General features: G+C 48.3%; 1 protein-coding gene across 1 annotated transcript in view; it reads left to right on the forward strand.

Moving 5' to 3' along the window:
- LOC107125823 (potassium voltage-gated channel subfamily KQT member 2-like) overlaps positions 1-11752 on the forward strand; it is a gene marked incomplete at its 3' end in the record, with an annotated part of 83410 nt that overhangs the window by 69092 nt on the left and 2566 nt on the right. The window contains exon 2 of the mRNA XM_015429285.1: positions 3768-3858. Coding sequence (XP_015284771.1) covers positions 3768-3858 — 91 coding nt within the window. The remainder of the gene's footprint in view (positions 1-3767; positions 3859-11752) is intronic.

Below are 11752 nucleotides of genomic sequence, written 5' to 3' on the forward strand. Positions count from 1 at the left end.
AGCGGTGGCAGGAAGAGTAGGTTGCTGGTGAGAGATTGCCTGCCGTAGGGGAGGCCTGGCAACTCTACCCCCCATATCTCCCATTTGTTTCATTTCTTCCCATTTGCTTTAGCTGGGGTTTAATTGACCCCAGTGCTAATTTAATAAAGCCCTAAAACACTCATGTGGGAAGGGAGTGATTGTTATAAGGTAACACATGGAATGGCTCATAGTGGGCGGGGGCAGTTTAACATATTTGTCAGCCTTTGGAGACAGGTGGAATGGCATCACGTTGCCCTGTGATGTCATTTCCGTGCGTAGAGCTGGAAGTGATGTCACTGGGTCGTGTGATGCTCTAGGAATTCTGTCTATCACTATGGTTTTTACCATAGTGAGGGGATTCCTAGAACAATGCAAAGCATAGCACAGTGATATCACTTCTGGGATTTTGGCTGGAAATGGGACTGTAGGATGAAGGATGAGAGCTTGACCCCCACAGCAGCAACCTGGCAGCCCTAATCCTTTGGGGGCGAACTTTGATCTCCAAACCACTGGAGGACTAAAGGAATCTGAAGGTGTGTGGTTCACGAAAAGAACATTCGTTGAGTTTTTGAAACCACCATGCTTCTGAAAGGGTTGCAATTTTGCTGAGGCATCTTGTAGTCCAAATAGTAGCTTCCATGTTCCCTGTCATTTGTATATGGCCTGTTTGCGGTGAAAGATAGGTGTCATCGACCATTTTATTTTTTGCAGACGAAACAACAGTATCTTTGTAGAAAATGCCAAGGCAGGTGCCAGACGCACAGAGCCTTATAAATATTCCATGCTAAAGCTGCAGCAGTATATGAGCAAAGCCAGAGGAATGAATTATTTAATGCTCTCCTTTCTTTTCTACAAAATGTGATATATATTTTTTTAGTTTTATTTCTGGGCTGGCTTGACTCTTGCAGCTGCACTGCCATAATTAGTAAATTTAATTTATTTTGGCTTGCTTTGCTTGACCCACTGTCCTTGCTGACTGCCGATTTCAGCCGCCTTGCCAAGTTGTTTTCTGGCAAACCAAATGGATCGCCTCTCAGTAGAGTAGTCAGATCGCTGGATGTCTCGTGGCATCACAGGAGAGTAGTAATTATATCTTCTCTAAACCCCATCTTTAAAAATATTATAAGCAGGGGACTTATTAGGAGCTGCAGGGAGCATCTTTTTGTCCCTTTCCCCACTGTTTCCTCTGTTTCTTTCTCTCTGCTTCTTTCTCTCCTTCCCACCGACAACCCTACCTTTATCCACCTGTCTTCTGCTTTCCCTCCTTCCCTTTCCCTGGCAACTTCTCACCATGAAAACTGGGCCCAGTTCTGCAGTGGTGGCTGCCGGGCCCAGTTTCATGTTGGGGAACCCAGAAGGACTTGCAGTGGTACTTCCCTTTTCTCTGTATCCCTTTCCTCACATTATTTCCCCTTGCCCTGCTCCTAGGAGCCCCCGTGTCTTCACCATTTCTTGTTTTCTTCTCTCTTCACCACCACAAACCAATCTTATATTTTACCTGTCTCTCCTGTTCAGCTATCTTTATTATTCATTTATACCCCACCTTTCTCTACAGTGGGGACTCAAAGAGGCTCACATCAATCTCCCTGTCTTCATTTTATCCTCACAACAACTGTGTGAGGTAGATTAGGCTGAGGGACCGCCTTTCCCCATATGTTCCCCCAAGAGCACTACGGTCGGGGGCCCAAAATTTGTTAACTATCCCGGGCCCCAAGGACATCAAATTAACTGCTACTAGGGCCAGGGCTTTTTCGGTGGCGGCTCCTACCTGGTGGAATGAGCTCCCAGGGGAGATCCGGGCCCTGCGGGACCTTATGCAGTTCCACAGGGCCTGCAAGACGGAGCTCTTCCGCCAGGCTTTTGAGTAGGAGCCGTCGCCCCTACTATACCACCACCGCCCTGAGGAACATCTGAATATTGAAGAAGCCCTAAGCTGTGGGAAGTACTATTCGGAACTTCGGACCTATGATCTGCCATCTTTGGATTGATGGAAGTATTGAGCGCCATGTTTTTAATTGAGGATATTTTAAGATGTATTATATGTTTTATATTATTATGCATAAGATGTTTTATTATGGCAAGGTTCTGCCTTGCCTCTGTAAGCCGCCCTGAGCCCATCGGGGAGGGCGGGGTATACATGTGAAAAATAAATAAATAAATAAAAATAAATAAATTGCCCAAGATCACCAAGCAAATTCCCATGGCAGAGTGAACTTGAGTCTCCCAGATCCTAGTCTGACACTAACCACTACACACAGTGGCTTTCATGGAGTGGCTGATAGCAAACTGTTGAAAGCTTGAAGGCTGACAGTACTGTTGTGGTTGCCTAGCAATGGCCACTGAGGGCATTTAGTCCTTAAAGCTACAGGCACTGATTCTATTTATTTCTGGAGTTCAGATTTTTCTGCAAACCTGGGGTTCTCTCAGGTTTGTAGAAAGATCCGTCCTGTCTGTTCATGGCTGCTGTCTGCAAATTTAATTATCCACACATGGGACCATGTTGAAGGAGGAGGAGGGGGAATAAATAATAATAATATTAGTAGCAGTAGTCGTAGTAATATTCAGAGTCTCAGAGTGGTTTTCAGTCACCTTCCCTTCCTCTCCCCACAACAGACACCCTGTGGGGCACGTGGGGCTGAGAGAGCTCTGAGAGAACTGCTCTTGAGAGAACATCTCTGAGAAAACTGTGACTGGCCCAAGGTCACCCAGCTGGCTTCATGTGGAGGAGTGGGGAATCAAACCCAGTACTCCAGATTAGAGTCCACTACCCCAAATATACAGCTTTATTTTTTGTGCATAACACACTATAAATACAATACTGTACATAATATATTCTAAATGTAAGACAGATTTTTTCCCCTTAGTTACCTATTCATCAGGTTTGACTTTATTATAATAGACTAAAATGGATGCCATTTTGTCTTGGGCAGATTGCTTACCATCCCAAATTTGTCTATATGTTGTTATTTTTTCTGTGTACATAATATACCGATATTTCACGAAACCATTCCTCCCTACTTGATCATTCCTCCTGTTTCCAGTATTGTGCCACTAGAATTTTTGCTCCAGGCCCCGTCTTGAAAGGGTTTTGTAATTTCTCTTTCAAACCCTCCAGAATGCTACCGTGTTGATTTCCCAACCTAACCCTTGCTGTCCAATCTGCACTAATAGGAAGGGATCAGACCAGGGCTCTTTTTGTAGAAAAAGCCCAGCAGGAACTCATTAGCATAATAGGCCACACCCAACAGCAGGAACTCATTAGCATATTGGGCCACACCCCCGACAGCACAGCTCATTAGCACATTAGGCCGCACCCCCATGTTACCAGAAGTGTGGTCATCCAGCCACACCCACCTTTTGCTTCTTATTCTGTTTACCTTGTTTGTTGTCAAAACCTAGGGCCTTTTTTGGTTGCAGGAACTCCTTTGCATGTTAGGCCACACACCCCTAATGTAGCCAATCCTAATGAGTTTCTGCTGTTAGGTGTGGCCTGTTATGCTAATGAGTTCCTGCTGGGCGTGGCCAACTCGGGAGCCAGCCGGAACTCCGTTCCTGTGCGTTCCTGCCCAAAAATAGCCCTGGATCAGACCAACATGAGCACCATCTAATAGGGGATCCCTGACAGCAGATGCGGGAAAGAACTTTGTCTGGGTAACCCTGTCTGCTGGCTCGAAATATCTGTTGTCAGATGCAGTGTTAATACTGGTTTGTTTTTTTCCCCTTTTCTTTCAATAAATGCCTTCCAGTTTTCTGCTGGTTTTCTCCTGCCTGGTGCTTTCTGTCTTTTCAACTATTGCGGAGTATGAGAAGAGTTCCGAAGGTGCCCTCTACATTCTGGTAAGTGACAGATGCTATTTTTTGTCAATTAAAATAATTTTGTCCCCCCCCCCACATTTAGAGGATTAAGAAAAAGTTACCAAGCGATAAGGCAAAATGGCATTGAACAGAAGACCGTAAAATATTTAGTGGAAGCCAGAAGCGCGGCAGAAAACTAATTTAAAAATGACACAGTCTTGAGACAAAAAAGATGACGTGTTCATAGCCAAAGAAATTGGAAATTTCAGACCAAATGTCGAGATATTTCACGTTTGCTTCTTATCTAATTCTTTCTTTATGTAATGTTTACAACAGAGTAAATAGCAGCTCTCTGGGATGGTTTCAAGAATTTATTTCATTTCATTTATGGCTTGCTTTTATTGCTCGGACGCACGACAGATTACAGTGTGTGTATGTGTGTGTATAATGTATGTAAGTATAAAACACTTCAGTCAAACACCAGCAAACAGTGTGATTGGACAAGGATGAAAGAAGTCAGAAACCATGCAGATAAGCACATACGTATGCTGAAAGAAAAAAACCTGTCTAAAGGCATAACATTTTTGTTGTTCAGTCGCACAGCCAAGTCGGACTCTTCGCGACCCCATGGACCACATCATGCCAGGCCCTCCTGTCTTCCATCGTGCTCCGGAGTTTGCTTAATTTCATGTTCGTTGCATTGATGACACTATCTAACCATCTCATCCTTTGCCACCCCCTTCTTCTTTGACCTTCAATCTTTCCCAGCATCAGGGTCTTCTCCAGTGAGTGCTCCCTTCTCATTGGATGGCCAAAATATCTGAGCTTCAGCTTCAGTATCTGGCCTTCCAGGGAACAGTCAGGGTTGATTCTTTTAGGATTGACGGATTTGATCTCCTTGCAGTCCAAGGGACTCTCAAGAGTCTTCTCCAGCACCATAATTCAAAAGCATCTATTCTTTGGCGCTCGGTCTTCCTTACGGTCCAACTCTTGCAGCCATACAGTACTACTGGGAATACCATTGCTTTGACCATGCGGACTTTTGTCGGCAGGGTGATGTCTCTACTTTTTATTATGCTGTCTAGGTTTGCCATCGCTTTCCTCCCAAGGAGCAGGCGTCTTTTGATTTCATGGCTGCAGTCACCGTATAACATACCATAATACAGAAGATAGGTTACAGAAGTAGAAGGCAATGCAGTAAAAGCGAAATGATATATACAGTAAGCCAGCAGTTCCCAGCCATATCAGTATGGTGACCCACAAATCCAAATTTGCTTGGTATGGTGTCCCATCCAGGGCTGGTCCAAGGTCTTTTGGCACCCTTGGTAAACTGTGACCTGGGCATCCATCTCTTTCAGCATTCCCATATATTCCCCAAAGAGCACTTCGGTCGGGGTCGCAACACCAGCTGGTGACCCCAGGCCCTAGGGAGGCCAAGCTGGTGACAACAAGGGCCAGGTCCTTTTCTGTGGCGGCTCCTACCTGGTGGAAAGAGGTCCAGGAGGAGATCAGGGCCCTGCGGGACCTTGTGCAGTTCCGCAGGGCCTGCAAGACGGAGCTTTGTCGGCAGGGTGATGTCTCTACTTTTTATTATGCTGTCTAGGTTTGCCATCGCTTTCCTCCCAAGGAGCAGGCGTCTTTTGATTTCATGGTGGCAGTCACCATATAACACACCATAATACAGAAGATAGGTTACAGAAGTAGAAGGCAATGCAGTAAAAGCGAAATGATATATACAGTAAGCCAGCAGTTCCCAGCTTTTTCGGAATGGTGACTCAGAAATCCAAATTTGCTTGGTATGGTGTCCCATCCAGGGCTGGTCCAAGGTCTTTTGGCACCCTAGGTAAACTGTGACCTGGGTATCCATCTCTTTCAGCATTCCATTCTCCACAATAGCTGACCAGATGTTTTTGAGACACCGGCAGCCGTCACACAAAGGGCAGCGCAGCCCTCACTGTGAACCCCAAGCAGGCGGCATTCTGACATGCACAGCTTTTGCCCATAGAGGATACATCCTGGCCTTTGACCACCCTCTCTTTCTCTATTCCTCCCTCTAATCCCCCTCCCCCCCTTAAGATTCTAAGATACTCACTCTGGTAACCATCAGGACATGTTTTACTTGCCCAACATGCATATGCAGTGAAGACACAAATATCAGTTAATGTATGATTTGGAAGCTACTGTTTCCAGGGTCAGATCTTGTTTTCTAAAATCGAGAAGAGAGCAACGGAAAGGGCAGGGGCAGCCATTACAGAGGGTCGGCCCATGACCCACTTTCAGAGGTTTTGCGGCCCACTTTTGCTGCAATAAGAAGAAGAGAGAAGAAGAGAAGAGATTGGATTTATACCCTGCCCTTCACTTGGAGTCTCAGAGCGGCTTACAAACTCCTTTCCCTTCCCCTCCCCACAACAGACACCCTGTGAGGTGGGTGGGGCTGAGAGAACTCTGACAGAAACTGCTCTTTTTCAAGGACAGCTGTGCTAGAACCTGTGACTGACCCAAGGTCACATCAGCAGGTGCAAGTGGAGGAGTGGGGAATCCAACCCGGTTCTCCCAGATTAGAGTCCGCGCACTTAACCACTACACCAAACTGGCTCTCTAAGCAATGTAAGGGACTATGGTCCTAATCTCCCCTATAAAAGCAACCTCCTGAAGAAGTTTGGCATGTAGCTGAAGCCCCTTCTTCATGTGCAGCACAATCACAATCAGCTCTGTGCCCGTACTTGTCTGGAAGGTTCAAAACTCCCATTGTGTATCTGATGTATCTTTGAGGCAGCCATGAGGATTCTGTAACACAACTTGGCTCGTAGACCTGGGGTCAGTTCCAGGGTTTTTTATGGGGGGGAGGGGGGTCTTCAGGCAGAGCATGTCCAGGGCCCCCTCCCCTCCTCTTCCCAACAGTAGGCTCCCTGGTCGTGCCTCTTTTCCCCACTCACCCACTTGCGTGCCCCCCCTTCTCCTACATTGGTCAGGCCGCACCTGGAGGATTGTGTGCCGTTCTGGAGGCCTCACTTCAAAAAGGTTGTGGACAGAATGGAGCGGGTGCGGAGGAGAGCGACGAGGATGATCAGGGGCCTGGAGGCCAAGCCTTACGAGGAAAGGCTGAGGGACTTGGGAATGTTTAGTATGGAGAAGTGGAGGTTGAGGGGGGCAGGATGGCACTCTTGAAGTCTTTGAAGGGCTGTCGCTTAGAGGAGGGCAGGGAGCCGTTCCTCTGGCCGGGGAGGTGGTGAGCTTCCCCTCACTGGCAGTCTTCAAGGAGCAGCTGGACAAACACGTCAGGGATGCTCTAGGCCAGGGGTGTCAAACATAAGGCCCGGGAGCTGGAACCGGCCCATCCAGGGCTCTTATGTTGCTCACAGACTGCTTGGGGAGGAAAGTGGGTGGAGTCACTCTGATTGTGGCTTCAGCATGGCAGAACAACCTCGTCCGGAGCAGTCAAGCAGCGTGGGAGCATCTGCCCAGTGCTGCACGGCTGCCTCTCCGGTCCGCCCATGTGGGGTTTCCTCTGCACCCCACCTCCCAGCCCATGCGGTCCTGCAGTAAGAATGCACCAACTTGGAGCTTACGAGCTGCTGTCCTTTATATACAGTTGATATCTCCGATACCTGGCATTACGTTTTATGACACACACGACTCGGCCCGACAAAGTGACGTTTATGTCAACTCCGGCCCTTGTAGCAAATGAGTTCGACACCTCTGCTCTAGGCTGATCCTGTGTTGAGCAGGAGGTTGGACTAGATGGTCTGTGTGGCCTTTTCCAACTCTGAGATTCTATGACTCTGTGATTCTGCGTCCTGTGGCCCCTCCTTCCTCTTCCCAACACTAGGTCCCCCAGTCGTGCTCCCCTCCCACAAGACCCCCTTGCATGTCCCCCTGTCAGCCAGCTGCCATGCTTTCTCTGTTTTCCTTCGGCCCCGACCTTAGCACATGCACGCATGCTTGCTTTGCTTAGCTACTATGGGTAACATAAGGGAGGCGCTCTTTTGCCCGTGCGAACTGGCTCAGCCAGACAGCGCTATCAGTGTAACCTTGAAGAGAAGGGAGGGCTTGAATTCCACTATCGGTGTGAATATTTCTGCCCTCAGGGGGGTGGGGCGAGTCTCCCGTTTATGATGTAATGTCCCGCCGGGAGAACTCCCACGCATGTGCTTGGATTTCATTTGCTTAGCTAGATGAGGCATCAGAGTATATGTATTGAGTCCCTTGGACTAATCATTATCCCTGACAATGTAGCTGTACTACTTGGCAACAGAACAGTATTCCAGTAAAGCATCACTTTTCCTGAAGAGTATGTTTGGACCTGCGTGCTGTAGATCCTGACCCCCTTTCCCATGCATACTCTGCCCCACCCATTTGCAAGCCCTCCCACTTGGCGTGCCCATACCTCCCCGCCTGCCCTTCCTCTAACTGTAGTGGACAGTGTGTGGCTGGCAGAGCACTCAGATGTGAGCAGACTGGGGAGGAGCAGTTGGGGGAGGGGTCACGGGCAACCCCCCACCAATGCTCCCTCTAAGCTGTGGAGTCTTGTGAGCAAAAATTCTACTTTGTGAGCTACTGGCATTAAAGTTGTGAGTGAGAGATTTGTCTGCTGCACACATTAGTTAGTTCTGGAGGCATCCTGTCTGAGCTAAGACAAAAATGTGTGAGCCGGAGGCTAAAAAACTGTGAGCCAGCTCACACTAACTCAGCTTAGAGGGAACACTGCCCCCCACCCCCGAAACCCCGGGTCCTGACAGCTGCTCCACCCAGGTAATGCTGATGCTGGCACTGCAAATACTTTACTCCCTCTATGAGCCCCAAAGGGTTTGACGATCTGCCAATCAACACCTTCTGGTGGTCCACCCCCGGGGACGTCCGTCTGGTCTCGACAAGGCCGGGGCCTTCTCAGCCCTGGCCCCTGCCTGGTGGAATGAGCTCCCATACGAGATCAGGGCCCTGTGGGACCTTTTATAGTTTCTCAGGGCCTGCAAGACGGAGCTCTTCCGCCAGGCTTTTAACTAGAGTGACGGACGTCCCTCCCTCTTTTTTGGGGCCTCCCCTCAGCGGGTCAGAATTGCTTACCAGAGATGGCATCTGTGAGGCCTAATTCTAATGACAACCGCGCCGGCTGAAGGGTATAGTTGTAATTGATTAGTGTTTATGACAGTGTCATAGATGCAACGAACATGAAATTGAGCCAACTTCAGAGGACGGCGGAAGACAGGAAGGCCTGGCGTGATCTGGTCCATGGGGTCGCGAGCGAAGAGTCGGACTCGACTGTGTGACTGAACAACAACAACAAGTGTTTTAATTGTATTTTTACCAATTCCTTTGTATTTTATGCATTGTATTTTTATTAGATCTGATGTAACCTGCCCTGAGCCTGCCATGCGGGGAGGGCGGGATAGAAGTCAAATAAAATAAATAAATAAATAGATCAATGCAAAAAGAATGCCTTTCCATGTACTGGAGAGCAATCGGGCGTTTGTTTTTCATGATCTCTCTCCCCCCCCCTTTGTTGTGTTTTGCCCTGAAATCTGCCAAACTGCCATCTTGTACAACAGTTGTTAGGTTGGGCGTTGGGTAGAAATAAACCCATTAATTATGCCTGGCTTCTAACTGTCTCCAGTCTTCACTGGGTGCCTTGCAGCAGCTGAGAGGCAGAGGCAGTCGGTGCTCTCCCTCCGCCGGGCTGCTGCGACAGCGCTCGCTTTGATCTGACACACAGCTGCGCAGCGCTGCCTTCCCAGCGCCGGCTTGGCCTCTGATTCCAGGCTGAGTGACAGCTCGGAGAACGCCAGCCGACAGGCAGATTCCTCGGATGCCTTGCGCCTCCTGGAAGATTAAGAGCGAGTGGAATCTTCTTTACAGTCCATGGCGGAGAGGGGAGATGAGAGGCTGTGGCTCAGGGGGAGAACCTCCTGCTTGGCATGCACAAGGTCCCAGGTTCGATCCCCGGCATCTCCAGTTAAAAGGATCAGGTGGTAGGTTTTGTGAAAGCCCTCCGCCTGAGACCCTGGAGAGCCGCTGCCAGTCTGAGTAGACAGTACTGAACTTGATAGGCCCAGTGGTCTGATTCAGTATAAGGCACCTTAATGGGTGTACATCTCTGCTGAACACACAGCTGCAAAGTAAGGGAAAGAAGGAGGAGGAGGAGGAGATTGGATTTATACCCCGTCCTTCGTTACCTGAAGGAGTCTCAGAGTGGCTTACATTCTCCTTTCCCTTCCCCTCCCCACAACAGACACCCTGTGAGGTAGGCAAATGCCCTTTGACAGAGGCAGTAAACCTCTGAAACTCGGCTCTAGGAGACATCAGAGGAAGACCTTGGCTTTCCGCGACCTGTTCATTGTCCCATCAGAGTAATAGGTTAGCTGCTGTATAAAAGAACATGCTGCATGATATGGGCCTCTGGTCTGAACCAGCAGGGCTCATATGTTCTCTGTACACCTTTTCCAACAGTATGTTCTAAAAAAATCCCCTGGATTATGGAAGTAGATGCCTACAGTGCTCACTGCTGATTGGCCAGCTCCTGGTGATGTTACCAGGGAATCTCCACCGTAAGAACATAAGAACATAAGAGATGCCAATGTTGGATCAGGCCAAAGGCCCATACAGTCCAACACTCTGTCACACAGTGGCCAAAAAACCCAGGTGCCATCAGGAGGTCCGCCATCAGGAGGTCCACCAGTGGGGCCAGGACATTAGAAGCCCTCCCACTGTTGACCCCCCCCAAGCACCAAGATGACAGAGCATCACTTGCCCCAGAGTCCCTATCTATACTTTGTGGATAATAGCCACTGATGGACCTCTGCTCCATATGCTTATCTAATTCCCTCTTGAAGCCGTCCATGCTTGTAGCCGCCACCACTTCCTGTGGCAGTGAATTCCGTGTGTTAATCACTCTTTGGGTGAAGAAAGACTTCCTTTTATCTGTTCTAACCCGACCACTCAGCAGTTTCATTGAGTGCCTTTCCTCATGTATTGTGAGAAAGGGAGAAAAGTACGTCTTTCTCTACCTGCTCTTTCCCATGCATGATCTTATAAACCTCAATCATGTTACCCCTCAGTCGTCGTTTCTCCAAGCTAAAGAGCCCTAAGCGCTTTAGCCTTTCCTCATAGGGAAAGTGTACCACCAGCACTCCCAATGAAGCTTCCTTATTTAGAAGTATGAATAAACAAATCCGTAAATGGTCACATGGCTGTGTGAAAAAAATATGTGAAACCGTGACAGACAGCCCGTCAGAAGCATGATGGGTATGTGCCAGGGTGATGACAGCTCTGCCAGTTCTGCCTTTGGTGCGTGCATCTGTCGTCCTGATGGATGTGCCGTGGACTCTCTTTTTCTTTCAAGTCTGTCTTTGTTCTGAAATACGCTGTTAATAAAAGTAATAAACAAACATGACTGAGTAAACAGCATTGGCAAGATTCAGCAAGGAAAACAGAAATAATTGGATCGTGAGGTTTATTTGAAATATTTATATTGGGCCTTTATTAAACAGTATATTGAAGGTGGCTTCTAACAGGCGGGGGTTCAAACAATAAAACCCAATTCTTGAAAAAGCTTTGAGGGCCTTCTAGCCTGTGTTGTGTGTGTGTGTGTGTGTGTGTGTCAAGTCTCAAGACATGCCAAATTAAGAGTCCAAATCTGCAAGCTGCTTTGGAGAAGGGTTGTGTGTTCGTGTGTGCACACTTACTCGCCACTGAGACCCTGGAGAGCCGCTGCCAGTCTGAGTAGACAGTACTGAACTTGATAGACCAGTGGTCTGATTCAGTATAAGGCACCTTCGTGGGTGTACATCTCTGCTGAGCACACAGCTGCAAAGTAAGGGAAAGAAGGAGGAGGAGGAGGAGATTGGATTTATACCCCGTCCTTCATTACCTGAAGGAGTCTCAGAGTGGCTTACATTCTCCTTTCCCTTCCCCTCCCCACAACAGACACCCTGTGAGGTAG

This window comes from Gekko japonicus, unplaced genomic scaffold, assembly GCF_001447785.1.
Source record: "Gekko japonicus isolate JY-2015 unplaced genomic scaffold, Gekko_japonicus_V1.1 scaffold4244, whole genome shotgun sequence".
In the NCBI taxonomy this organism is placed as follows: domain Eukaryota; kingdom Metazoa; phylum Chordata; class Lepidosauria; order Squamata; family Gekkonidae; genus Gekko; species Gekko japonicus.